General features: G+C 46.9%; 5 protein-coding genes and 1 long non-coding RNA gene across 10 annotated transcripts; 5 read left to right on the top strand and 1 right to left on the bottom strand.

Annotated features, from left to right (window-relative positions):
- Positions 1–1,099: 1,099 nt before the first annotated feature.
- LOC134037610 (uncharacterized) lies at positions 1,100–2,924 on the top strand. Its single transcript, XM_062483020.1, has 3 exons — positions 1,100–1,258; positions 1,334–1,362; positions 1,551–2,924. Exons 1-3 carry the CDS (start codon positions 1,139–1,141, stop codon positions 2,899–2,901), a joined length of 1,500 nt encoding a protein of 499 aa, XP_062339004.1. The 5' UTR covers positions 1,100–1,138; the 3' UTR covers positions 2,902–2,924.
- Positions 2,925–3,792: 868 nt separating this feature from the next.
- On the top strand, positions 3,793–10,996 carry slc16a5b (solute carrier family 16 member 5b). 5 transcript variants are annotated; one of them, XM_062449341.1, is made up of 6 exons: positions 4,047–4,219; positions 5,520–5,820; positions 5,953–6,025; positions 7,158–7,298; positions 7,417–8,268; positions 8,984–10,996. In XM_062449341.1, exons 2-6 carry the CDS (start codon positions 5,536–5,538, stop codon positions 9,235–9,237), a joined length of 1,605 nt encoding a protein of 534 aa, XP_062305325.1. In that variant the 5' UTR covers positions 4,047–4,219; positions 5,520–5,535; the 3' UTR covers positions 9,238–10,996. The 5 variants fall into 5 exon arrangements, with proteins under 5 accessions (XP_062305317.1, XP_062305325.1, XP_062305300.1 ...); XM_062449316.1 differs by adding an exon at positions 4,417–4,674 and having other exon boundaries at positions 5,520–6,025; XM_062449333.1 differs by lacking the exon at positions 4,047–4,219 and adding an exon at positions 3,793–3,982 and having other exon boundaries at positions 5,520–6,025.
- A 389-nt stretch (positions 10,997–11,385) lies between these two features.
- LOC134009645 (medium-chain acyl-CoA ligase ACSF2, mitochondrial-like) lies at positions 11,386–15,898 on the top strand. Its single transcript, XM_062449215.1, has 15 exons — positions 11,386–11,525; positions 12,049–12,244; positions 12,661–12,789; positions 12,970–13,023; positions 13,223–13,341; positions 13,529–13,691; positions 13,803–13,898; positions 14,021–14,172; positions 14,430–14,598; positions 14,688–14,795; positions 14,905–15,056; positions 15,151–15,292; positions 15,384–15,494; positions 15,587–15,655; positions 15,764–15,898. The coding sequence occupies exons 1-15, from the start codon at positions 11,407–11,409 to the stop codon at positions 15,812–15,814; spliced, it is 1,830 nt and encodes a 609-aa protein (XP_062305199.1). The 5' UTR covers positions 11,386–11,406; the 3' UTR covers positions 15,815–15,898.
- A 261-nt stretch (positions 15,899–16,159) lies between these two features.
- LOC134009638 (uncharacterized) lies at positions 16,160–17,042 on the top strand. Its single transcript, XR_009928259.1, has 2 exons — positions 16,160–16,303; positions 16,531–17,042. It is a non-coding gene; the product is annotated as an uncharacterized LOC134009638 (long non-coding RNA).
- Positions 17,043–17,585: 543 nt separating this feature from the next.
- On the bottom strand, positions 17,586–24,857 carry ndel1b (nudE neurodevelopment protein 1-like 1b). The gene is made up of 9 exons (XM_062449195.1): positions 24,701–24,857; positions 23,125–23,221; positions 20,996–21,149; positions 19,807–19,955; positions 19,414–19,550; positions 19,126–19,299; positions 18,922–19,013; positions 18,486–18,631; positions 17,586–18,200 (listed from the first exon to the last, which is right to left on the bottom strand). The coding sequence occupies exons 2-9, from the start codon at positions 23,208–23,210 to the stop codon at positions 18,110–18,112; spliced, it is 1,029 nt and encodes a 342-aa protein (XP_062305179.1). The 5' UTR covers positions 23,211–23,221; positions 24,701–24,857; the 3' UTR covers positions 17,586–18,109.
- Positions 24,858–25,498: 641 nt separating this feature from the next.
- LOC134009623 (RING finger protein 222) lies at positions 25,499–26,455 on the top strand. Its single transcript, XM_062449183.1, has one exon. The coding sequence runs from the start codon at positions 25,604–25,606 to the stop codon at positions 26,276–26,278; it is 675 nt and encodes a 224-aa protein (XP_062305167.1). The 5' UTR covers positions 25,499–25,603; the 3' UTR covers positions 26,279–26,455.
- Positions 26,456–26,760: the final 305 nt, after the last annotated feature.

Here is a 26,760-nt window from a genome sequence, read left to right as displayed (position 1 = left end):
GCTGCAAAACAAATCTTCTCCCATGACCGTGAAGACGATTGGCCATGAGACGTCATTTATAGTTCTTAAAAATAATAGATTCAGAGCCGAATGAAACTTGACTCCACTTCTTGGTGGGACTGCTTTGGCCAAGTGTGTACTTAAAATCTCATCAGTGTATCCACGAGGGGAGAGACCCTACTCTTTCAGTTAGTGTTGGATGACTTTCCAGACCAAATTTAGCATGCACATATTGTACTATAGATCATGTTATTACTATCTGGGAAAGAGACCAGTAATAAATCTGCCGTGCCCACAAGAGGACAGGGATCCTCTCTGGAGCAACTTTACTTACAGAATTTCTTCATGGTTTGAGTATGTTGTATTACTACATCAACACAAAACAATGTTCCCATCTTCTAAAATCACCACATCAATTTTTCACAAATACCAAATGACTTCAAATGTCTATTTGCACACATGAATCCATCAGTTCTTTCATGATCATTGGTAATTTCACAAACTATCTTGAACAACATGTACATTAACTGTATACAATACAATTTGTCACTATATACACCATACATGCTTCGGAAAGAGCTTGGGTCTGGTGCAAGTGCAAGGTGTTGTTTTTGGATACTAGCTATGTTGCTGGCTACTGGATTGGTGTGTGCAGATCATAGGTGCAGACTGCCACCTGTTGGTGTACCAGGGATTAAATAAAACAGATCGTCAGACTACTTTTTATAGTAGCCTACACAATCTGGAATTTGGTGTGTTTTGCTATCTGTAGGATTATGTGATTTTGTTCTGTATTTTAATATACTATACTATTTAAAATCAGTATGCAAAGACATGACTCCATGGTGTTTGGGTATTGTGTATAGATTACATTCTCCGGACAGGCCCTTTTTTTTATTTTATTTAGTTTTAGACCCACCAGAGTCCTTGAAGTCAGTCTTTCATGAGTGTAAAGAATACAGTTTAGAATCTATAATTAATTGTTGTGTAACAAAGGGTGTTTCAACCGTGCATTCCATATGAAATTAGAATGTAAAAACGATCTTCAGAAAAACATTGGCGTGAAATGCTTCTCGCTTCGCCACTATGTTCACTGCTCCTAAACACCATTTCAGGAGTAGAGAACATTTATCGAGTCATGCTGTCGCTGGGCCTTGATGTGACAATTCTTTTCAAGGGCGCTGTGTGTTTACTTTGTATTATCCTGATAATATTGTTGTTGGTTGAGCTACTCAAGACATGGAACAGATACAGTGAGGTAAGATGAGATTGTTTGAATCAACTGTGGTAATAAAAATCACTGTTAACTTGTACAATTTTCTTTCTTTTTCAGGAGGAGGGTCTTTATCAAACATCGGATTTGTAAGTAGGCCTAATGCTTTTTCATTTGTGTGTGTTTGTGTCAGAGAAAAAGAAGGTCTGTGTGTGAGAGAGAATGAGAAAGCAAGGGCAAAAACGTGTGGGTGACATTCTGTAAATTAATTTAATTAATTAAAATGAACAAAAACAATTCTAATGTTCATATTGTACATCTGATCTTGTCTTAAAAGGAAACTTTTGCAGGAGCTTTCATCACAGACTGTCACCTTGTTCACTGACTGCCTAGACCAGCTGGGACAGCTAGAGAAACTCACAGTAAAGTCCCATGCTGCAAACAGCTCAGTTATCAGTCAGTGTGATGACTCGGACACCTCTGACTCCGAATGCCTTTTGGAGACAAAGGCTTCACAACCCCAGCAACATCGTGCCCAGTTCCCATCTGACTGCAGGAAGTGCATGCCTCTGCACCCCTGTGATAACAGCAATCGAAACGACAAAGATATCAGAGAGCAGTCCCAAGCGTCTAGGGATTACACCTCCAGGAGTGGGAGAGAGAATATGCACAGTTTGAGGCACTTGTTTGATGGACCATTAGATTCCAAGGCCCCTCTCAGCTTAGATCCTCAGGTGAGCAAGGCCACACCATCTGTCAAACAAGTGTTAGATTTCCAAGCTACAGGGACCCAATTCATCCCTCATGAGTACAAGGACACACCGGCGAATCACATGAAGCACACAGTGACACAACAGCGTTGGGATTTGCTCCGGCTTGCTGTCCGGTCGGTGACAGCATTCAAGTTAAAATACACCTTGAGGACAAATAACCCACCAGGCTTTCCAATTCAGGCTACTGATTATATAAACGAGCAAACTTTATGTGGGTGGACGAGAGAGAGTCAGGAACCGAAGACCTGTGAGTTGTTCTCCCCCGTTCCGGAACAGTCTATGAGGGAGCTGTTTAAGCCAGGCACGTGCATTACTCTGCCCAGAGTCAAACACATTTTGTTCATGAACCATGAGGCCATGAACCTCATTGAGATGACCCAGAGGAAGAAACACTTGGAGAATCTGTTTGGCGCTCCCACTATCTTCACTGACTCCACGGAACTGTTGGGAGTGATCATATCTAGAGCAGCCCTGCATTTATCTCAGAAGGCTACACCTCCACCAAATGCAAACTTGGAATTCAATAGCTCCGACTCAGAGATACCATTTATCAGTAAAGAGATCCGAGACAACCTTGAGTTTCACATAAAGCGCAAGAAGATCCTGCACCAGCTAGGTTTGTCGGAGCAAGTCCCTTGGACTTTGGAAACCCCCACAACCAAGGCTCACAAGGTGGCCAGCTCTAAGCTTTCCTCAACAGGCCATTATCAGATCCAAGTGATGACCAGTGATCTGTCGTTTCTGACCAAGGAACGGAAAGCGGCTCTCGAGGATAATGTGATGAGGAGGAAGGCTCACAGGAACTTGGGCTACCCAACACGAGTGTTGGACTCACTGAAAGTATATGCGCTTCCTGAGTCAATTGCCATAGACCTTGGACTGAAGTTTAATCCTCTTGGGAGCCCCTCAGAATAGATGTGATCGATGCCCCAGGAGCAACAGAGAACAACTCTGAAGTGGGAAAAAAACATTTTCACTATGTATAAACAACAGCCGATGTGTGATTGATATCTATTCTCAGTCTCGCCCAATCATCTTTCCTAGAGGAAGGACAATTCATTCCAATCCAATACAGTGTACATTTTGCGTCATCCCTTGTTTGTGTAATTTGTATTAGCTGTTTAATTGCGTAGAGAACCCACAAGAGGGAGACCTACACTCAGTAGTACACTTGAAGAGCATTTTGTTTAATTGACTGAAATGCATCCAGATATGATGGAACTGTATAGAGCTGAAATTCAAATTCATGCAAGCTCCTGTATCTAGATATAGGAGGGGCATAGGTTTCATTATACACTTTTTTTAAAAGGCTCATTTGTCCTACCAGTGACGTATTCTTTGTTTTGGAGTTTTCAGAAAGCCACAAGTTGACATAAATATGTTTTGGTTACTATTTCCAGCCCTGACTTTTCGACCCTCCAGAATCTAATGTTTCATCCTTGACTGTAAATTAAAGCTGGCTATGTTGCCCCAGGCCAATTTTCTTCACTGACAGTTAGTCATATTTTCACTTTTGTGATCCAGTAAATATGATTTTATGTCTGGACAGACTGGAAATGACAAGAAAGCTACAGTACATTAAGAGCCAGATGTTAATCTCACGCCCAATTGAAAACCCTTGTATCTCTGCCAGAAATACAGGGTGGATCCTCACTGACTCCTTCCTGGGCAGAACAAAAGCACATAAGTGCCTACATTTCTCAAGTCAAGGTCAACCATGTTGTGTTTTACTCAGAATGAACTCCTTTCCTGTGTTGGACCGCCTAGGTTTTGTTTTTATAAGATCAATTATCATCCTTTTGGGTCAGTTGGGTGATGCAGCAGAGAAATTCTTTCAAAACTACTCTACTCTAAATATGTAATAGCCTACACTTTGCTTAAAACTTGATGGTGAACTAAATCTGTAAACTGGTTAATCTGACTACAGTTCGACGCTCTATATGAAAAAGGATGGCAAATCATTTAGCCCCCTCCTCGGTTTTCCTCGATGATGTGTGTAAGTAACCACGACTCTCAAGTCACGAGTTTTTTTTTGACCACTGTACTGAAACCCCGTTCAACTCAGAGCGCAGCTTCACTCTGTAGCTGACAGCAATGCTCATAGCTGCTTCTGTTACGGTAAACAGGGCAAGCGCGTGGAAGACTTAATGTCAAGGAAAGCTGTTAACCAGACAGGAATGCGTCAGAACATGATGAAAAGGAGGTTAAGCGTTTCAAACTGGTGTCAAAACAGGTAATTAACTTAAACGCCAATGTAGGAAAAAAACTTTATTGGGTTACTCATTAATGGGCTGTTCTGACAAATTGTTTTAACATAGCACATTTATTGTGTTTAGTGATTTCTAAACATACTGTAAGCATGTGTACTAATATGTTTGTTTCTAGATGCTGCTAATGATTGTTTTGTAAAATTATCTGGATTTATTGCAGTCCGATATCCTGTAGAGCGTGCAGGTGCAAGCCTGCCCGGGCTGTTCCCATGGAGACAAATGCGCATGATGTGCTAGATGATTCTTGTCCAACAGAGCCACTCAACGGTGGTTTCATACAAAGACACTGACAGCATTCTGACTATCACATCCAGTTGAGGTCTTTTAGAAGAAAACAATATACACATATAATGAAAAAATGAACATTGGACTAATGTCGGTCAGAGGGGATTGCCTCGTGCATGTGGCCACCATACAGGTTTGGATTTCGCAAGCCAGATTCTACCGGTTCGCTTTTTGTGTATGTAGTTCAGAGGGCAGTGAAAGTTGAGAACAGCAGCAGCAATGAGAATATGCCCGTAAATTTAGTTTCCCAAGCTATTTAATAGGATATCAAACAACATTTGTCTGATGCATCGCTAGAAGATAGTGAATGAGGTAACCTGACACCATCGCACACTGAAGAGTATTATTCTAGAAAAACCACGGGAGATAAATTTGTAACGGGCAGCATAATTAGGGATTGACGATGTAGTAAAGAAGATGACTTTATGTAAGCTAAGAGAACTTGACTAGAAGGCTTTCACATGGCAGCAGTTTTGTGGGGATGGTGAATTAATTGTTCATTTAAATTAATAAAAATGTGACTAGATCACCGAGAAAATGTCTTTCGATTTGGTAGAAAATACTTTACTTTATTGCACGCAGCTGCCACTGCTGGGGCAAAGGGATATGATGGTGTTTAACAATAAAGGTGCTGGAGCAAGTTAGGCATCTAGGTAACTATTTCCATAACAAAATGTAAAGTTACATTTTGAGTTTCCCCAAATTAGGCCTCCTAAAACTGACTCATTCACTTGACTCGTCAAAGTCAGCTTCCAATTTAACTTGTCCTTATGGCCACCACACTATCTACAAGTGCTGGTTGTAGGCACATAGCCATATATCTCTATCCTAGTAATTATCAGAGTACACTTTCCAGTCTCATTATCACAATTGTATGCTGCATTTAAAAGATCCAATATTAGTTCATGGCCAGTAATAATAAAGGGAGCAGTAGAGTTTGCTCCATCAGTCAGATATCTCCTCTGATCGTCATCACAGGAAGCTGGCCTAACAGATGCTCCCCTGCCAGACGGCCAGTATGACTGAGGGGGTGGAGGGCCTCCAGATGCCGACTCAAAGGCCCCAGCACAGGCACAGCACGGGGGACACGGTTGTCTTCAGGAGGGGCAGCACAGAGGCAGCCCAGGGCCTCAGGGGTCCAGAGTCCCGGTGCTCTCAGACGCTGGATGGAGAGGAACACGGGACCATGAGAAGCACCGACAGTGGTTCAGATGAGCAGAAGGATCCGGCCGATCAGAGGGTTTTCCCTGCGGGCCGTCCGGAAGGGCAGGAGGATGGGGTGACTAAGCATGGCCAACAGGTGGCCCCAGACGGAGGCTGGGGTTGGGTGGTGCTGGTGGGTACCGTCTTGGTCCTGGCTCTAACACTGGCCTTTCCCTCCTGCCTTGGCATCTTCTTCACTGAGCTGCAGACAGAGTTTAACACCAGCAACACAGAGACGTCCTGGGTGCCAGCTATAATGACTGCAGTGCTGCATGCAGGCGGTAGGGATGGACTGCTTTACTTGTAGGGATCATGTGTTTCCTTGTTACTCACTTCAAACCAACCTCCATTTATGACAGTAGTTTTTTGTCTAGTCAGCTCTCTTCTCTTTGCCCCCCCCTGCCCCCCCCCACACACACACACACACAATTACACCATCATTGTGAGCTTGTGAAATAAGATGAAGAGTTCTGCAAACACAGCATGTTGCTTGCTTTACCCCTGGTTGGAGGAGGTTCAGACAGACAGCAGTAAATCAGGCGTTGGTTGTTGTTCTTGCTGAGCCTCAGTTCAGGGTCAGACACAGCCAGGAGTCCATTGTTCTTACACTGGGAAGTTTGTTTATCTTTCGTCTGCCTGTTTCTGCTCCCTCCAATAGGAAATTCTAAACTAAGAGGAACATTGGGCGAAACAAATGTCTGCAAAAAAAGAAATGATTGGGTGAATTAATTTATCATGTTTTGGAAGTTTGGTCTGCTTCACTGTCAGAAATCAGCTCAGCAACTAAAAAGAGCATGGATTTTCAATTGGAGCACATCACTTCAGTTTAGGCTAACATGAGTTTGTCCATGGAGTGATGAATAAAGAGCTCATTTTCCAGTGTTAGTCTGTCTGCTTGAGGCGGTGGGAGGGACAGATATTACTGTCGTTTATCCTTGAAAGTCCTCACAACCAGACCACATGACAATAGCAGACATAATCCTAAAAGCTGTGATGGGCCAATAATACAGCCATTATTATAACATCAAAGAGCCGAGAGACTCACTAAGCTGAATTTCATGTCATTTTATTAAATTAACCTGATAAGTAGTCCATTTGGCTTTGGTTATAGATTTGAGAGCTGGAAAATTCATTTGGATCATTCAAATCTACAAATTGTTCCCAGTTGCTGGCAAGAGTAGAAAGCATGGACCCAAACTAGTTTAGTTGTGTTTCTAGGAATTCATTAGAGATAAGTGGATAGTGATTGTTTTTTGTTTTGCAGACCATTGTCCAATGTTTAGCAATAAATATCCTGATGCAAATGTATAACTGTCATGCTAAATACGTCCATTGTGTAAAATCCCCAATGTGTGTGGGCACTGGCCCTGAATTTGAATCTCATGTTTGAAACTTGTTTCTCTGTCTGTACAGGTCCACTATGCAGCGTGCTCGTGGAACGCTTCGGTTGCCGAGCGACAGTTATGGTGGGCGGGGTCCTGAGTGGGCTGGGAATGGTGGTCAGTGCCTTGGCCAGAACCATCACAGAATTATACATCACTGCCATCATCACAGGTCAGAGGTCATAGCCTAAAGTGCATATAGCTTCCAAGGTCACGCCCACGAAAACCTCCTGTCCTGCGGTCATCCTTTGTCACGATTGTCCTCAGATTTGGCGTGTTGTGATCCGCAGGGTTGGGGTTCTGCCTGTCGTTCCAGCCCTCGGTGACGATGATGGGACACTACTTTGTGCGTCGCCGTGTCTTTGCCAATGCCTTGTCGTCCACCGGAACAGCACTGGGGCTGAGCACCCTGCCGCTGCTGTCCAATTACCTGCTCAGCCAGTTTGGCTGGCGGGGAAGCTTCCTGGTCCTGGGAGGGGTGCTTTTCAACTGCTGCGTGTGCGGGGCTGTGATGAGACCTCTGACCGCCAGACCAGGACCAACCAAGCCGAAATCCTCCGCGTGGCCCGCCAACCCGGCCAATCAGCTTCGGGAGAGGGAGGGGCTGAAGGTTCGGCTGAGGACCACCTTCTCTGACCTCACGGCCTTCCTGAGGCACCACATGGCCTTTGACCTGCTGGTCAGCAACGTCCGCTACCGCGCCTACGCCCTGGGGGTGACCTGGATGATGCTGGGGTTCGTGGTGCCCCTGGTCTTCCTGGTCCCCTATGCCACTGACCATGGCATAGAGCAGGACCGCGCTGCTCTGCTCATGGCCATCCTGGGCCTGGTCAACATCGCCGTGAGGCCCGTGGTGGCCCTCCTCCTAGGCCTGCCCCGGTTCCAGGGCAGCGGCTGCTTCGTGTACGTGTTCGCCGCGGCCGTGCTGGTGAACGGGCTCAGCAACGCCGTCTGCGGCGCGTCGGCCAGCTTCCCGGTGCTCGTGGCGTACGTGGTGCTCTTCGGCCTGTCCATGAGCGTGATTGGCTCGCTGCTGTTCACCGTGCTGATGGAGACGGTGGAGATGAGCCGCTTCCCCTCCGCCCTGGGGCTCATCAGCATGCTGGAGAGCGGCATGCTGCTAGTGGGGCCGCCCCTCGCAGGTACACACACACACACACACACATGGACACACACACATGCACACACTATGTATGTTTTCATTGTGGGAGCTTCGTGCATGTGGTACTGAGTACTGTGTTTAACGGATATCATCCATTAGTTTAACATGCGTGTTTAAATATTGACACTACGGCCAGGCTGTGTAGCCCAGTGTGTATTCTGAGTTTGTCATTAAACTGGCAAAGGGCACACAAATCTCCTATTTCACAGTATGACTGTGTGCGCTCCGAAGGTATGGGGTTGTCACACAGCTGTGGAATGTTCTGGCCAGCACACTAGCCCACGTCATCAAAGCTGGAGCTGAGGGGGTCATGTGCTCGGTATTCCACGAGCCTAAAAGGGGGGTTGTGCTGAGCTGGTGGTGGTGGGCTCAGTCCTGCTGGTTGCTCCATTATGAGTCAGCTTTTTCGCCACCTAGGAGGGGGCGCCACAGGCTGCGGAGAGTAGGGAGAAGCAATTCAAAAGGCCCGTCTCTGGTTTCGAGCGCCATGGTAACTCAAATGTCATGCTCGGTGTCAGACATCAGACCGGGTCTTGACAACAGGGTTCCAATAAGATCCTGTCCCCTACAGGTGGTCATGAAAGGATAAAAAAAAAAAAAACGCGTAGTGATATATCTTTTGGCTGATACGAAGGCTTTCGCTCATCACAGTCATGTTTCTTTACGGTTTTGTTTGTCTTGTGTCGTTTCTTCAGGCATATTGGTGGACAGCACTGGCCAGTACTCGTACGTGTTCTACGCCTGCTGTGTGTCTGTGTCCTCAGCTGGTCTCTTTCTCATGGCCTCTTTTTACTGGCTGGACAGACAAGATAAGAAGAAGAAGAAGAAACCGTCAGCCCCTGCTTACCCACAGAAGCCTGCTCTTATCCTGGCCCCTGACTGCCATTATAGCCATATACATTCACAAGCAGGGAAAGCATCAGACACGGTTTACGTCACCAATGTGTGACAAATGGACACACACACACACATACTGTACACTGTACAGTATCAACACATCAGTGGTGTATTAGAGTACCTATAAACCAGATTCAAGTACAGTCGAGATACCTTACTAGGTCACTAGGGAACAAAGTTACAAGTCACCCATTACAATACCGCTTCATTAAGTGTTTAAGTATTGGATTTTAACAGTATTTAAGTATCAAAAGATACTCACAACACAACACAGATGTCCACAGAGTTTGTTTTCGCAATGAAACATCCATCACCTCGCAATTTTACTTTACATTTCCAATATACAGGCTGACAAATGTGTGACACTTCTTGATTCACTTGTAGTATTGATATAGGAAAAATTAAATCTGAAAAAGAAAGAAAATAGTTTTATACTTCAAGTACGGGGGTGTTAAAATAAGAGGGCTAAGTACTAAGCTGTACCAAAGATACTTTTGGCACAAAATGGCCTCGTAGCCCAGACACGCATCTCACATGTTCAGTTACCTTCACCACCCCTGTACAAGAATAATGACCAGTTCAGACACACTGTTGTATTAGCAAAGTCAGGGGATGGAATTTATAGTGAATAGAAAAAACAAAGATAACGTGGCCAACAGTTGTTCATTATTCAATCAGGCGGATACAACATCATAGCCACAGTGTTTTTAGGAAGGGTTACCATATGAGGACTCCTAGAAGCTAGGCCTGACTACTGGTAGTAACTGCACAGGACTGTCATTGATACACAATATTGATTACAGGAAGAACACACGAGTTAAGATACAATGAACAGATGGCAATAGCTAAGTAACTGATTGTATTTCATATAAACACATAGGAAATCTTTGATTTTTCCTGAAATTTTGAGGCATTGATAACGGTATGTGTGTGCATACACACACACCGCATTGGCTTACATTTAGTCATTTAGCAGACGCTCTTATCCAGAGCGACTTACAGTAAGTACAGGGACATTCTCCCCGAGGCAAGTAGGGTGAAGTGCCTTGCCCAAGGACATAGTCATTTGGCACGGCCAGGAATCGAACCAACAACCTTCTGATTAACAGCCCAACTCCCTAACCGCTCAGCCATCTGACCCCCTCACACTTACACTGTGGACCTGGAAGGCACATGTTCAGTCACATGCCAAAAGCTCCTCCCCTCGTGTTCCTGTATTTATCCATCTCTCTATTTCTGTCTATAGACAGGGAGTTGTTCCTGTTGTACTTCAGCTTCTGCCCAAGGGTCATAGAACTACTGAACATTCCTCAATCTATTCATGATAGTAATGCTGTTTAAGACGGTCAAAATGAGAGTAAATCCCCTAAATCTAAAATGTTGAACTGAATATCCACATTAATGGGAATATTAGATTTTTTCTAATTTATGTTGGCCATATCCTGTGAAATGGTATAAAATTGTGTTAGAATATGTGTCATTTAAAAGCATTTCATAGTATGTTCATTCATGAGTTGTCAGTTAGGAACACAGCAGTATTACAAACTATGTATCAGGGTATAAGTGCACTCAGAAAAAATGACTGGAATCATGGCCTTGTGCTATGAATGTAAAATGTAGAATGTTTAATGAATGTATTCCTCAGTAAGTTGTATAGATGGATTCATATAAATGAAGTGGTAGCCTTATGTAAAAAAAAAAAAAAGGACCGAAATATTTTTTTTATTAGTTTTAACTTATTCTTGAATATTTTAACACTGTTCCATCTAAAATGTTTACACAATATTAAAACTGTTTTTATGATAAGCGGATTCTGTATCTGAATTTGGTGGACTACTTTTGTTCTAATCTTTGACAGCCCCTAGTGGGAATGCTGAGGCAGTTCACTGTTGACTTTTCGAAAGCAGAGAGCAAAAAACAAAAGTTGAGCTCTTTACTTCTGCGCTGTGCAAAAGGCTGAGGCGGCAGCTGCTCCACATTGAATACATCATATCTCAATTATAGTCTAACCAACCTAGAAGTCAAGAACCCAAACATTATTGAAAGTTGAAGGTTCACTGACATTTAACTGGTTAGTGTTGGCCTATTTGCTCTGCATTCCAGTTATGTGCAATTTACTCCAACCAACCAGAGTGCAGAGTTAAAGATTATGTGAGTTAAGAGTAGCCAGGGCTCTGGCTTCCTTGGGTCCAACTGTCTCTCTCACAGCCTGCCTGGAACCATGTCTGCTCGACTCCCCTCGTTACTACTCAGGTCCTACTCTCACAACTTATGCCTCATGAGTGCACGCACATTGAAAAAAACATGGATTCCCATTAACACGAACTGGCTCTGTTGTCGGTAAGTTCAACTCTCTCTTTGAAATACCATTGCCCTTCAACCTTTAGATTTCCAGTGTTTATGAACTACATGTTGTTTCAGGGTATATCTCTTTCAGTGCCTGTTCATATCCCTGCACAGGAACAATGCCTGCATGAGTTCCATTTCATAAATATTTGGACTGATTACGCAATCCATATTTTTGCTAGGTCTTTGCCACTAGATCTGGGGTTCTAAATGGTTGTCTTGGCACTGGTCGTATTTTTCCTCGCATGCGTTATCTCAGGTTTCTCCTCCGAAAGGCTGGATCGCTTCTGTGACCCCCATGGGTATAGCGAGTGAGAGTGTTATTGCTATGGCTCCTTGGAGAGCGGCCCACAGTGGTCAGCGGTTACGAAACACCACAAGAGAGATCCGAGCATCCCCCCCCATGCCTCTGTATTTACAGACTCCCATGTTCCCTCACAGTCCACTCCCATGAGACCAAACCCTCATTCTCGTTCTCTGCACCGTCCATTTCTCGGAAAAATGTCTCTTCCCCCAGCTCCCTCAATGTTGACAGCCCCCCGCACGTCCCCACCCTGACCGGCAGCTATGTCCACGGCACCTCCTCGGTCTCCCTGCTCCCTCTGACCGTGGGCCAGAGCCTGGACGCCGCAGCCCGTCGCTGGCCTGAACGGGAGGCCCTGGTCTTCCGACAGGACGGCATACGCAAGACCTTTGCCCAGTTCAACCAGGACGTGAGTCCCCCTCCGGCACACCCAGTCAGGTTTCTCCAGTCTCTCTCAATGCGCCACTCGCTCACCTTCATCCCTTTTAAATAATCAGTTATTTCTTTCTGGTTTTCTGATCAAAAGTACTGAGAGCCGTGGTGTAACTTTACGAGTGCTTTCATGGTCTTGTTGGACTTCAGCCTGTGGTGGTTACGTATTAACATTGTGAGGGGCAGAAAGGCTACAGGCTAGAATTGAACCCAGGCCACAGTGTTAAGACCTTTGCCTTAGTGGTACACACCCTTACCTGGTGAGCCACCAGGGCATTCTTGATTAACACCTTGATTCTTGCATGCTCATCTAAACAAAACTACGAACAAGTCAAGTCTCATTGTAATGCATAGGTAAATGCTGAATGTTATCATGTTCCATGTGTGCTGCAGGTTGACCAGGCAGCTGCAGGCCTGCTGGCCCTGGGTCTGAAGAGGGGAGAGAGGCTGGCAGTTTGGGGGCCCAACACCTATGAATGGCTCCTCTTCCAGTTTGCCTCTGCCAAGGCTGGCATCATTCTGGTGAGCCGAGCCGATTGAAAATCTGGGGTAGGCACAGGGTTCAAAGACATTGTATGGATGATTGAAAGTAATCACATGTAGCACGGTAAATGAAACATAGCATGGTCTTTCTTTTTCAACATAATAGCTTTGATCATGTAAACTTTCACAAAATAAAATAAGGAACTGCTTTTCCCGCAGGTATCAGTGAACCCAGCCTATCAGCTGAAGGAAGTGGAGTTCACTCTGAGGAGGGTATGTGGACAGTTGCATTTCATTTTATTCATTTAGAGGACACTTTAGTTAAGCTAGTTGAGCTCAAACATAGTTCTACAACAGAAAGATGTTTGCTTAAAATAGCTAATAGTAACCAAAGACAATTCTTCACGGTCCAACACACAATCTGAATAGTTGACCCATTATCTCTGTTGTTTTCATTGCCTGTGCTGTTCAGGTCCAGTGTAAAGCAGTGGTGTGCCCAACCCAGTTTAAAACCCAGAAGTTCTGTGAGATATTGCGGGAGATCTGTCCAGAGATTGACTCAGGGGCAGCAGGGTTGTTCAAGAGTGCCAGGTATTTTGTCGTCGTTATAAACTGTATGTAGACAGTAGACTGTTGGTGTTGATAACAGTATAAATATGAGAGTGTACACTGTTGTAAACCGACTCTGAATGTAGCACTGTAACCAACCTGTGTGTTTGTGTGAGTTTACTGTATTTGTGGGCATGCATGTATGTGTGTGTGTGTGTGTGTGTGTCAGACTGCCAGACCTGTGCATGGTGATACTGACGGACAGCAGACAGCCAGGCATGATCCACGTGGATGATGTGATGCAGGCAGCCTCCGGACAGCAGCACCAGGAGCTGCAGGCTCTGCAGAGCTCGCTGTCCTTTGACGACCCCATCAACATTCAGTTCACATCAGTAACTCCCCCATCTCCTTATCCACACCGCTGCTAGTAACGTGTCATAAGCCGGCCGCTAATATTCATGTCAGCCTCTCATCAAGCTACGTGTCTTGGGGCCTGTTTCTAGGGCACAACAGGAAGTCCGAAAGGCGTCACTCTCTCCCATCACAACATCGTCAACAACGCCTATTTCATGGGCCTGAGAGTAGGGTACAGCTGGAGGGTCAGTGTGCCGGACATAATCTACTATCATGTATTCGATCACACGTCTATAATCGCCAACACATGCGTTCACATGCAGAGACAGCAGGTACCTGAGGCCTTTGTTGTGCCTTCTTTCTGTAGCCTCAGGTGCGGGTGTGTATTCCAGTGCCCATGTACCACTGCTTTGGCTCCGTGCTGGGAGGGATGTGCATGGCTGTGCACGGAATCACGCTGGTCTTCCCCTCCACTGACTACAGCGGCCGTGCCAGCTTGCAGGCCATTCAGGAGGAGAGGTATGCCTTTATGCCCGGGCCACAGTGCGAGAGGGAAGGAGGGAGGGAGGGAGGGAGGGAGGGAGGGAGGGAGGGAGGGAGGGAGGGAGGGAGGGAGGGAGGGAGGGAGGGAGGGAGGGAGGGAGGGAGGGAGAGAGAGAGAGAGAGAGGGAGAGAGAGAGAGAGAGAGAGAGAGAGAGTATTGGGGTTGGCTGGGTGGAGAGGTTAAAGGAAATGAGAAAAAAAAGTATGTTTATTGTTTTCTATTGGTATTCTAGGTGCACATTTGTTTATGGGACACCCACCATGTACATTGACATGCTCGGGCAGCCTGATTTCGATAAGTATGACCTGTCCTCCGTTGAGGCTGGGATCATGGGTGGATCTCCATGTCCTCAGGAGGTGATGAAGAAGCTGAGGAGAGACATGAACGTGAAAGAGATGATGGTGAGTTTCCCGGCTTCCTGTAAAGAACCCTGTCAAGGGAAAACCTAAATGTCAAGTGTCTTCATTGCTTTTCTGCGTTTTGGCGTCAGATAGCTTATGGTACCACGGAGAACAGCCCTGGGACGTTTCTGGGTTTCCCATTGGACAACGAGGAGCTGAAGATGAACACCATTGGGTGTATCCTGAATCACACTGAGGTAGATTGGCTGTGTCATCAGTTTCCATGTCGACCGATGATGACCACATGATCGTGTACTAGCTTTGCTCTCACACGCAACTCTGTATGTGTGTGTGTATGTTGTCCAGGCCAGAGTGGTGGACCCCTCCAGTGGGCATTTGGTGCCTTTGGGAGCCTCTGGAGAGCTTCATATCAGAGGCTACTGCGTGATGCTAGAGTACTGGGACGACCAGGACAACACCAGGGCGTGCATCTCCACAGATCGCTGGTACAAGACCGGGTACGTGTCGTACAGCCCATAACCACACTGGAAGACTGATGGGGAGTGAGACGCGAGCTTAGCTCTGACTGCCGTGTTCGGTTGTCCTACACAGGGACATCGCCCGCCTAGACAGTTTCGGATACTGCCGTATCGAGGGCCGCATCAAGGACATGATCATTAGAGGAGGGGAGAACATCTACCCTGCCGAGATAGAGCAGTTCCTCCACGCACACCCCAAAGTCCAGGAGGTGCAGGTAAGGACTGCTGTCACTAGAGGGCAACAGAGAGCAGTCTAGAAAAGTTGGTCTGAATCGAAACGACTAAATGTGTCTTTCTTTGCGGCAGGTGGTGGGAGTGAAGGATGAGAGGCTGGGAGAACAGGTGTGTGCCTGTATCAAGCTAAAGGAGGGCCAAACTTGCAGTGCGGAGGAGATCCAAGCTTTCTGCAGGGGCCAGGTGAGATAGTGGTGGGCACCGAGACCTGTGATCCATGGTCAAACTCCCTTCATATCTCCATGTAAACATAGTGTATTGGCTCCATCTCTCAGATTTCTCACTTCAAGATCCCCCACTATGTGGAGTTTGTGGATGGGTATCCTCTGACAGCCTCCGGGAAGGTATGTGGTCAATGGTGAGGCTAAAAGGAGCCAGGTGTGCAGAACTAAGTGAAGATAGCTGGACTGTACACCTACTGAGGGCTGCTGCCGTCTCTCTGCCTTTTCTAGATCCAGAAGAACAACCTGAGGGAGGCCATTGAGAAGAAGCTGGGCCTGTGACACCTAGGACCTTAGAGTGGGTCAAGCTGCAGACACACAAGGCTGATAGACAGACAGAGGCTGGAAGACTCTGGCCTGTGATCTGCTTAACCCTCGTGCTGCCTTCGGGTCACATGACCCAAAGGTTCATAACGAACCATCGTTGTGTTTACCCAATTTTACCCAATACAAAAACAAATTAAAATAATTTTCTTTTAACCTTTGCAATGTGGGGGGTCTGAGACAGCCTAGCTGTTAAAAGAAAATGCTTCACTTTGTCTTTGTATGCGGTAAATCTGTCGCAATACGAAGGTGGGTCACAATGACTGATGGGTCAGAATGACCCGAAGATAACACAAGGGTTAAGGCTATATCTGTTTAGGCCTGCTTGTCTATACTCACGATGTGAAGAATTTGGTCAATGTTCCCACCCTAAAATGTTCCTTTTTTTTTTTACGACAGTTGCATACATTTTTTCCATGCTTATAGTTTCATAGTTCAACGTTTTGTGTAATACATTTACATTTTTACATTTAGTCATTTAGCAGACGCTCTTATCCAGAGCGACTTACAGTAAGTACAGGGACATTCCCCCGAGGCAAGTAGGGTGAAGTGCCTTGCCCAAGGACACAACGTCATTTGGTTGGCATAGCCGGGAATCGAACTAGCAACCTTCTGATTACTTGCCCGATTCCCTCACCGCTCAGCCACCTGACTCCCTACTGTGTACTCCCTAGTATTGTGACAAGCAAAATCAAACCATCTACTCAGAATTCATATCTTTATTTATTTTTAATAGACCGAACTGATTGCACATAACATAATTTTTAACCGTTGTACAATTGTAAAACACACATTCTTCTTTCAAAACATGCTATAAAGAATCTTAAATAAATAAAGCTGTAATGCCAAATGTCAATATGTACAAACGTGGTAGGCAACGTTACAATTCTTATAAGGCTACAATATATACATGGGAACATAGCAACCAGCCCACAGGTTGCTCACAGCAACTACATGTTAGCCAAAGTTGACACATACTATTTGGATTAAGTGCCCCAAATGACGATGGTAAAAGTCTGCAAAGATGATGGGGAGACCAGGTAATGTAGAGTCTAATGGATTCAAACTGCCAGTATGGGTTGTTTGATCAATAACAAGCCTAAATAATATCAAATCCACAATTTAAAAAAAGCAAGAGGCACATCAAAATAAGAGGTTCACAAAAACACAGAATCAAACAGGGTGCCGCCTTGTGACAAAACACACCAAAACCAACTGATGTCGTCCAACTGACCTGTCCTGCGAAGGGATCCACGTTAGAAATAATAAATACTGTATTCGGTTCAGCGGCGTTGGCCTACTTCATGAAACAGAATATCCGGTGAACCATTACGGGGGGGGACGGGGGGGGGGACAAGAGGTTGCAAGAAATGTCCCTGAAATGTCAGCAGCCTGAACATGGAGATATCCAGGATCAGCATGGCTTCAGTCCCATCATGATAGCCATCATGGAGCGTCCTGTGAGCTTGACCTCCCGCTGGGTCCCTGGCTGCTCTGCATCCAGAGGAGGAGCAGCGGGTAGACCCGCACGTGGCTCTGAACACGGGCAACATTCACCTCAGTCCTCCTGGACAAGTGGCCCCTCTCCCCCAGCCTCCTCCTCCGACCCCACACCACACACACACTTGTGCAAGCGAACACGTAGGAAATGTCAAAGCATACAATACAATTTGATTAACTTCAAACTTGAAACATATCCCTTTTAGGTGTTGTGTTTTTTCTTTCTTTCTCTCATATAACATATGCTACGTAGAAATGATCTTAGGCTGTGCAACAAACTGAACAGGTAAATAAGACAGAACGATCCTTCTTGCTGTTTTGCGGTCTAACTGAAGACTCTTGTCAGGTGGAGTGGTTTGAGCAGATATGTGGAAGTGGGGCATCCTGGAACCACTTGGAGACTTGGAGGTCTTAGCAGGCAGGCTACGTGTCTGTGTGCGGTCGACCCACACACTCACAACCCGGGCACACGCAGACTAATGGGAACATTTACAGCTGCAAACAGTGAGGCATGTCAAGTGTGTATATTCAAGTTTCTCTCTCAAACGCGCGGGCACACACACACACACACACAAACGCCCTCTCTCTTGCACTCAAGCGCACATGCACTCATCACACACCATCTCTCCCTCTCAATCAAAAAGAGAAACACCGGACACAATGTAACGGTCATTCCAGGGTTGTGTCTGTTCCCTTGCTTTGGGAGGTATGCATGTGGGGGCACAGTGGGTGGAGTGAGGGGGGGAGGGGGGCTCACACAATGAGTGGCAGCATGCCAGGGGGGGACACAGTCCTGGGTGACGCCATGGCAGTCAGAGTGCTGTTGTCCAGTCCATTCACAGTCCTGCAGGAGAGGTGGATAAAACTGCCGGTGAGTCACATTTTCAACCGCATCTTGGCTCTGTCTGAATCACAGGAGTGTAGACACAGAGTGCACTTTGTTGTTTGTGTGTGTGTGTGTGTGGGCAGATTGTGAGTATGTGTGAAGGATGTGTGTGTGTGTGTGTGTGTGTGTGTAGTGGCAAGTTGTGTTTGTCAGGGTCAAGTGAGGTGGGGATAACGTGTGTGTGTGCGTGTATGTGTGTGTGTGTGTGGGGGGGGGGGTGAAGATTACACCAGAGACACTCACGTCTTGTCAAAGTAGGTGGTGTGCAGAGAGTGGGAGAACTTGGTGGCGTTGCTGTTGATGAGGGTGCCGTTGGTTGTGGAGTAGCTCTTCCTGGCCGAATGGTCCTTGGCGAAGTTCCTACAAGCAGCTAGTTTGGACTCCAGCGCCTGGGGACAGGCAGAACCACGGCCAACATTTAGCCTAATCACAAGCCAGAGAGCCGCTGATTTAGGACACACACACACCTGCTTCTCAGACGGTCAGTGGGTGACCAAGGCAGCACTTACTGGTGTAGTCACTCCCCCCCATCCCCCAAAAAAGAAATGCCTGCTCATCATCTCTATGCATTTTACGACATACTTTATCTTGTCGGCACCGTTGGTCTCATGGCAGACACGTCGCAGCAATTACCCCTTTTGGAATACTTCTTTTTCATTTTGGAATAAATGATATTTACCCCAACTTTTCTCAGAAGGTCACCGACGATGTTAAGAGCAGAGATTCTTGCCGAGGGGGTCAGGGGAGAGCTTCCACAGCCGTTGGTCAAGGCTGTGCAGAGGAGACACGGACGGGGGGTTAAGACACAAGTCTACTCGACTCGACACAGTCCGACAACGCCCCCGCGGAACCGACCCCGGGAACGGACAGGGAGGGGGCCGACCTTTGGAGCTGACGAAGGGGTGCTCCACGCCCTTTCCCACGGGGGTGGCGGGGAGAGACAGCGAGGCTTGGACGGCCGAGTCCGTCTTGTCGAGCTCCAGGGTGGGCGAGCCGGGGTCTGACATCCCGGTCACGTCCGTGCTGCGCTCCCTCACGGCCAGCTCCTGCCTCAGGTCTGGACCACACACAGATATTAGACGGGCCAGGAGCAGAGAGAGGGTGTGGGGGGGAGGGGAGGGGGGGAGGGGGGTGGTTAGCATAGGGGGAGTAGCGAGGCTCTGTACCGCACCTCTGGCCTCATCCTTCAGCCTCTGCACCGAGACCAGGAGAGACTCCTTCTCGTCCAGCTCGCTCTCCAGGAAGGCGTTCCTCTCGATGGCCTGGTTCAGGCGGCCCTCAAAGTCCTCCAGAGACACAATGGTGGCCCTGGGGGGGGGGGGGGGGGGGAGAACAACAAGTCAAACACCACGTCACTTCCTGGTTGGAGCTGTGAGCAAACCTGCGGGGATCCTGCCCCGAAGCAAGCTGCAGGAGAAGAAATCGTAGCCTGCAGCCTGCATCTGGCTACGCGGGGACACGGGGATCATTAATCATTCAAAGACGCTCGATCACGAATTAAGCAGGAACTCCCGAGCTTGACAGCCAGCGTCATTGACCGGAGGGGTGTCCCGAGCCTGCTGACCTCTTGGCTCTCTCCAGGTCGTCGTTCGCCTGCTCCAGCTCTCGGACGTATTTGTGGAGCTGCTCCTTGATGCTGCGCGTCTGGCCCAGGTCGTCCTCCAGCACGGAGATCTGCTTGTAGCTCTGGGAGTAATGCTGCTCCAGCTTCTCCTGCACAAGGAGCAGAGGAGAGAGAGAGAGAGAGAGAGGAGAGGGAGACGAGAGAGAGGGAGAGGAGAGGGAGACGAGAGAGAGGGAGAGGAGAGGGAGACGAGAGGGAGACGAGAGAGAGGGAGAGGAGAGGGAGACGAGAGAGAGGGAGAGGAGAGGGAGACGAGAGGGAGACGAGAGAGAGGGAGAGGGAGAAGAGAGAGAGGGCGAGGAGAGGGAGACGAGAGGGAGACGAGAGAGAAGAGGACGTTGACACACGGGGACAAGCGGGTGCGGGCATGTTGCCGTCTGAGAGTAAAAAAAGGTGACACGCGCGGATATGATGTATGAAAGCTGAGACACTGCGCCAGCCGACACGGTCTTGTCTTTATTAACCAGTTCTCCCCTCACTCCCTGTCCTCTGGTGCCATCTAAGGCCGCCTGTGGAGAGCTGGCTGGGTTGGAAGGGGGAAAAGAGGAGAGGAAGGGAGGAGATGAGCGCGGGGTCCTCTGGGGTAAGAGGCGTGGCTTAAGGCTGGTCAACGTTCCCGGACCCTCCGGGATCATGACCGGAGCAGGGTTCCACCCCCGTTCATGTCACATGCCCTGCTCTTCTCACACCCTACTACCACAACAGGACCCCCCCTCCATTAACAGAAACACGTGTGCATCTATTTTTAGAAATAGGAAGATAAAACGGCGGGGCAGGCATCAAACCGGGGCGAGCACCCTGAGGTCCGCCGTGTCCCTGCCGTCTGCTATTTCCTGCTCTTTGATCCTGACATCCTATTATGGTGCACTGCAGGATTACCTCTGGCTCTGTATTCGGCATGCAGTACCTCCCTGCCCGCTAAAACACACAGCCATACACACACACACCCATACACACACACAACCTTACACACACACACACAACCTTACACACACACACACACAGCCAGCCAAGAGTGACAACTTCTCACTCGGCCACCTAGCTGGCGCTGGGTCCTGTTTCCCAGGTGGGGGAGATCTGTAAGAGGCATCCAGGCAAGGCCGGGGCTAACGGGTCAGGCTTAAGTTACCTTGAGGGAGTCCACGTCGCTTTTCAGCCTCTGGTTCTCCGTCTGCAGGTCTCGGAGCCGGTGCTCCGCCTGGCCCAGCTGGGCCTCCAGCTCGGCCTCCAACTCCCGGCTGCCCTCCTGGAACTCCTGCAGCTCCTCCTGGGCGTCATGGTAACTGGAGAAACACAGCGAGGGCATGGAGAGGCTTAGGGTGCACGGAGCCACACGGAAGATACGCTCGTTCCGCGGAATGTATCCGAGGGGCGGAATGGCAGGCTTCAAGGCCCGAGTGGCACGGTCTACTCTGTGGCGATACACGGGTCGTGAGTCGTGCAGCTTCGAATTGTTGGAGCTCTCTTCGTCGTGTGGCCACGGGACGAAACACAGTCTGTCGAAAAAAGCCCTGAGTTTTGCTAGCAATGTTGTCTCCCTTCAATAGAACACAGCGACACAGAAACCGTCCAAGCCGGGCTGAGCGTCAACCAGACTGTGCACAACGGAGGGACAGACAGCTCTTAATTAGTTCCTGAAAGGAGGCTAGCAGATGGCTGGAAACAGGCCTTCTGGCCCAAGTTCTGCGGAGGAGCAGGAGCTTCAGGTCAGGGGTCGGCAGCAGGACACCAGGGGGTCTGGAGACAGGATGAGGATATGAGCTCACACACACACAGGATGTGTCACTGCGCCGTGGCGGGGCTGACCCCTGTACAGGAGCTGGCCCGTGGACACACAGAGGACAACAGGCTATCTGGTTCAGACGGCGTTGAGGTTAGCCGTTCTGGCCGAGGCCTCATAATCACAGGCAGGGGCCGTTGCCCATAGCTTAGCCTAAAAAGGTATTCCCCCTATTAGTTCATTCCACGCATTCCAGAAGCCCTGGGTCCGCCTCATCAGCAGCTCCCAGGGTCAAATGGCACGTCTGTTCACCAAGGCCTTCCCTTCGCACCCCACAACTCGCTCTTTCCTATGGCCTCTATGCTCAGCCCACTTTATCACCGTGACAAAAAACAGCTAAGAAACATACAGACTCTAAAAGATAAAAAAATAAAAACATTGGAGTGAAACAAAAACAAAACATTGTATACTCTTCTTGAAAGTGGTCTCCTCTGACAGCGTCAACACCCAAATATGTGTGTGAGGTAACCCGCGGCTGGTTAACTCTGGGACTTGGTGTTCTTTTTCCGTGACGTGTTTTCCCCCTTCCTCCGAGGCAGGAATTCTCTATAAAACTCCTGGTTTTTAACTGCCTGAGTGCCGCTGCAGCAGTGCTCGGAGACAACAGGAGCGGGCTAGCAGCTGTACGACACTGGGACACACTGGAGGTATTAATACTCACCCCCTCCTGTGACCTTCTGTACACCCCCCACACACAGACTGACCCTCTGAACCCTACCCAGCTGTCAGACCAATGGTGGACTTTAATGAGACAGTCACTTTCACTCAATAACCATCAACACGTCATGCCTAATAGTTTGATCCTGACCAAATCCCAGCTCAGCTAACTCCTAAAGTCGTAATCATCTACACAAATGTCCTCAATAGTAATGTATCTTCAGTATAGAATAGTCAAAATTGTATTGCCAAATATTTCCAGCTAATGTGTTACTGTGGGGTCAAAGCTTGTTTGTGGTCAAGATGGCTGATTACATGACGAAGCGGTTTACTCAAAGCTTTGTGTGTTGGTGGGAGTCCACAGGGATCTTAGTGAGTGTCTATGACATAAGATCCTGGATTGGTTGCACACTCCCTGGTGCTAGTGAAAGGAGTAGGCCAAAGCTGAATCCGGCAGTAATTAGGACACTATTCAATACAATTTCCGAAACACTGGTATGCTAATAATTTAGGCCAATGGATATACTGCCCCACAAATGAATAGTACAAAACCTCTGTCTGAACAGGTAATAAAGGCCAGTCAGGTGATATGATGATATAAGACGATTAAATAGCGTTGAGCAAACACTAAAGCTTCATATTACGTAACAGAGCAGAGAGCAGAGAGCTTGGTGTGTGGATGCCTGCACAAACATAACTAACCACAACAACAAAAGACTGGATAAAGCAACAGAACCAGAGGCCTTGACAGAGGGGATGGAAATCATACTAAGAAAAAGCACTAGGCCTACTTTTCTCAAACAAACATGGCACTTCCATACCTTTCCTTATACTTCAGGGAAAGTGTCTTCCAGTAATCGATTTCCTCGTCCTTGGATGAAAATTTCGGAATCATCTCTGTTTCCATGTTAGGGGGACCTGAGGATGCAGAGAGGAAACAGTCATCAGTCACACACAGTCATCAGTATTGGACAGACAAACAAGTCCTGAGGGGTTATAACTGAGAGGTGAGTTGATAACATACATATCCTGAAGCTAATAATTTGAGTCAGTCTGGACATGCAGTGTGGTGAGACATCAATGAGACTAAAGGGTCCAAAAGTCTGAGATCACTTATCAGATGGGATTTTTCGATTTTGGTACACATTTTTGGATAAATAATATCAGCTTCACAATTTGAGTGAAAAGCTGAATGTTTGAGAAAGAAATTTGAGAAAAGAATATCTTAGTGTTTTGGTATGTCCCTCCTTTTTTACTTTAATGACACCACCGGTTTGTGCAAAACCTGATGACCCATGCTATCCCAGCATCATTTGACAATGTTCCAAAGAGCTTCGTGTGATGTGACAACAAGTCCCTCATTAAATGTTCAGTATGGCCTACACAATTAACCTTTTCATTATCGACTGAATCTACTACTCAGTCTGAGTAGGTCAGGTCACCCGCACTGTCCTGACATTCGGTCTGTCATTCCTAGTAGGCCTGACTCATGAGGGGGGGGGAGGGGTGCTGCGTCGAATAACTGCCACTGCAGGACTGTGGTAATGTCCCAGACAGTTACTCACTCATTAATTACTCACTCAACCAGAGTTCCTCTTTTGAAGAAAAGAACATAATTTGATGAACTGACCCAGCCAAACATGGTTGACTTGTCATCTAAGCCATGTAAGTCTACCATCGTGTTCACAGCAGTTTATCGCTACTTGCAGACAAACCGAAGCAAACCGTTTTTTGGGGGGGGCCTTACTGACACTTCTGTTGTTATTCAGGAAAGTGACCTGGTGTGAGGGACGTGAGGGGTCAAAGCCAGAACAGCCTGTTTCTCTCCCCTCACGTTCCTCTTCGTTGTTAACATCCTCCCAGTGTCAGGTGTACTGGAAACCCACCACAGTCCTCTCACGTGGTATTACACCACTAATCTGGGCAACACAACACACTGGAAGCATTGGGGGGACAGTACAATCTGGAATTTAAGTGTAAACAGTTTACCTCCCTGTATGATTTATCCATTGTCACAAGATGTGGTAGACTAATATTTTAAATGGTCTAAAAACTATTTGAGGTGAACATAGGCTACTTTTGAATTAAACATAGACAGAAACGGAAAATGTGCTACTCTCGTAATAGGCCTATTCGACTTGGCTAAATATTAACTGAATATTTATAAACTTTTAAATCCGTGTGAATTTTAGCACTGATCACAGTAATGAAGACATAATAGGGTATGGTGAAATGCGAATGTAAAACCTACGTGAATTACAAAATTTAAAAAGCCACTGAAAAGGTATTAAAGAGTACTGATAGGCTATAGGCGGAAGCGTAGACTACAGTCGGGAGGACTCAAAATACACACTTGAATAATCATTTCAGGATATGATAAAATGACGATTTCATTACCTTCGCATGTCCGACTGTCTCCAATGTTTCCAGTTTCGGTAGCTTGTCAGCTAGAAAGCATTCACCACATCTTATCCTTGGACTGTCAATGTAGGGACCGACTTCCCGTGTTTAGGAAATTGCCAACGCGTCTCGGAAATGAAACGTAGCTTCCTATACAGCGCAGTGATGTCAATGTACGTCATACGTCATACAATTGCTTTCTCTCATAATTTTGTGGTAAATTATTGCATGCGACACAAAAAACACTGCAGTTTTCTAACCTACTATCCTTCGGCAACATTTCCTCTGTTTAGGTTTAGATTTATGCTCTTATACCACTTATTTAATGATTACGTGACTAATTGAGGTGCAAGTTTAGAACGTTCATAGACTATGCCTCCACCTAGAGGTCAAACTTGATGCTATGAGGCCACTTCACTGATTCATCATTCATCAGTCTCATTTCCCTTTTATCACAGAATTTTGCCTTAACTGCACACAAACAGAATGATAACATACCTGGAATTTTGTTACAAAGTGGCCTGATAGAGATAGGCTATGTTTAAAGTAGGATACTTGTAGGCTACTCATTCATGTAGGCTGCGAATACATAGGTCATACATAGGAGAGCGAGAGAGAGAGAGAGAGAGAGAGAGAGAGAGAGAGAGAGAGAGAGAGAGAGAGAGAGAGAGAGAGAGAGAGAGCGAGAGCGAGCGAGCGAGCGAGAGAGAGAGAGAGAAAGCGTTTCTTCAATTGGAATGTGATGGTCCATTCCAAACACGACAAATCTTGTTACACTGCTCCAAGTAGGGGAGGGGTTCTAAAGTACGCACGTAAGTAAAGGCTTTGTCTTGTTCAACACGTTCTCGCCTCCACCCATACAGGTAGGTCCAGGTGACAGTGGTGAAAACTCGTTTTCAAATGTCCTGCTCACTCAGTTCCTTTAGGATGAATATGCAGCCACTTGAGGGGGACGATGCACCGGAGGACTCACACGAATGCCCAGTGTGCTACGAGTGTCTTTCAGGCCTTAAGAGGACCCTGAGTTGCGGACATGTTTTTTGCCATGATTGTTTGGTCAAAACCCTGGTCAGCGTCAACAAGGACTGCGGGATAATAAAGGATATGATTATATGTCCCATATGCCGACACATAACATTCCTCAAAAAATTGGAGGTCCTGGCTTCAGAAGGTACAGAAAAGGACGCAGAAGAGGGGCAGACTCTGGAGGTCCCAGTCCTCGCACCTACTGGAAACTTACAGTTCCAAAGCGCACGACGCGATTCAAGAAATACTGCACCAAATGGATTCAACTGGATTGTGGGACGTCTTAGAATAATTGTGGAGAGGTTAAACAGACACAGACTGATCAAACCCAGCCAAATCGATTCTCAGCTTTTCATCATTAGTGCCCAAGGTCGACCAATGAAGGAGGAAGATGCGCTGAGTGTTGTTACAGTGACCGTTCAACCCAACCGCAGGCAGCGGCGGCGACTCAAAATTTGCACAACTTCGCGTTGTTTGGTCGTGCTGCTTCTGCTGTTTACCTTGTTGGCATTGGTAGCAGCGACACTTCCTTGGGTTTTACTGGCATAAACTATTGTGGACATTCGACTGATAAGGCCGGCTGGCATGATATATTTATTCTTTAATAATTGCACTAGACACACAACAAACACAGCATGGTTATTGCAACAAAGTAACAAATTTCATTGATTTTGCTCATGTTTGTATATTTTTATTTTTATAACAAATTAAAAATGGTGATCTGAAGTCAGCTGTGGCCTTTTGAAACGTGTCACTGATGTCTGTGTTTATATAACCTTGTGAGTGCACTGTAACGTGTGGGTTCGATATATGGTGGTTGGATCACTCTGAATAAGAACAGACAGCCAGATGGAGACAGATAACTTGGTTGGTGTCTGGTTTCACTGCAATTAATTTAGTTTCTTTGTTGTTAGATACAATGTTTCTAGAGTAGCTAGCCATTTTCCAAAGTTTCAGAGAGAGAGAGACTCTCCAAGTGGTCTGGTCTCCATGACAAATAATTAATGCATCTCAGACGTTTAAGAGAAAGA

This window comes from Osmerus eperlanus, chromosome 2 (genome assembly GCF_963692335.1).
Source record: "Osmerus eperlanus chromosome 2, fOsmEpe2.1, whole genome shotgun sequence".
NCBI classification, from domain to species: Eukaryota; Metazoa; Chordata; class Actinopteri; order Osmeriformes; family Osmeridae; genus Osmerus; species Osmerus eperlanus.
This window is presented reverse-complemented; position numbering and strand designations above follow the sequence as displayed.

What these genes read in the sequence shown, in the direction of transcription:
- LOC134037610 (XM_062483020.1), top strand. Translation starts at nt 1,139, where the DNA reads ATGCTGTCGCTGGGCCTTGATGTGACAATTCTTTTCAAGGGCGCTGTG. An exon ending in CATGGAACAGATACAGTGAG is followed by an intron (nt 1,259 to 1,333) that starts GTAAGATGAGAT and finishes TTTCTTTTTCAG; the next exon opens with GAGGAGGGTCTTTATCAAAC. An exon ending in CTTTATCAAACATCGGATTT is followed by an intron (nt 1,363 to 1,550) that starts GTAAGTAGGCCT and finishes TTGTCTTAAAAG; the next exon opens with GAAACTTTTGCAGGAGCTTT.
- slc16a5b (XM_062449333.1), top strand. Translation starts at nt 5,536, where the DNA reads ATGCTCCCCTGCCAGACGGCCAGTATGACTGAGGGGGTGGAGGGCCTC. An exon ending in CATCACTGCCATCATCACAG is followed by an intron (nt 7,299 to 7,416) that starts GTCAGAGGTCAT and finishes TGTGATCCGCAG; the next exon opens with GGTTGGGGTTCTGCCTGTCG. An exon ending in AGTGGGGCCGCCCCTCGCAG is followed by an intron (nt 8,269 to 8,983) that starts GTACACACACAC and finishes TCGTTTCTTCAG; the next exon opens with GCATATTGGTGGACAGCACT.
- LOC134009645 (XM_062449215.1), top strand. Translation starts at nt 11,407, where the DNA reads ATGTCTGCTCGACTCCCCTCGTTACTACTCAGGTCCTACTCTCACAAC. An exon ending in TTGCCCAGTTCAACCAGGAC is followed by an intron (nt 12,245 to 12,660) that starts GTGAGTCCCCCT and finishes TGTGTGCTGCAG; the next exon opens with GTTGACCAGGCAGCTGCAGG. An exon ending in GGGTTGTTCAAGAGTGCCAG is followed by an intron (nt 13,342 to 13,528) that starts GTATTTTGTCGT and finishes TGTGTGTGTCAG; the next exon opens with ACTGCCAGACCTGTGCATGG.
- ndel1b (XM_062449195.1), bottom strand. Translation starts at nt 23,210, where the DNA reads ATGGAAACAGAGATGATTCCGAAATTTTCATCCAAGGACGAGGAAATC. An exon ending in GACCTGGAGAGAGCCAAGAG is followed by an intron (nt 19,551 to 19,806) that starts GTCAGCAGGCTC and finishes CCCCCCCCCCAG; the next exon opens with GGCCACCATTGTGTCTCTGG. An exon ending in ACCTTCTGAGAAAAGTTGGG is followed by an intron (nt 18,632 to 18,921) that starts GTAAATATCATT and finishes GCCTGTCCCCAG; the next exon opens with GCGCTGGAGTCCAAACTAGC.
- LOC134009623 (XM_062449183.1), top strand. Translation starts at nt 25,604, where the DNA reads ATGTCCTGCTCACTCAGTTCCTTTAGGATGAATATGCAGCCACTTGAG.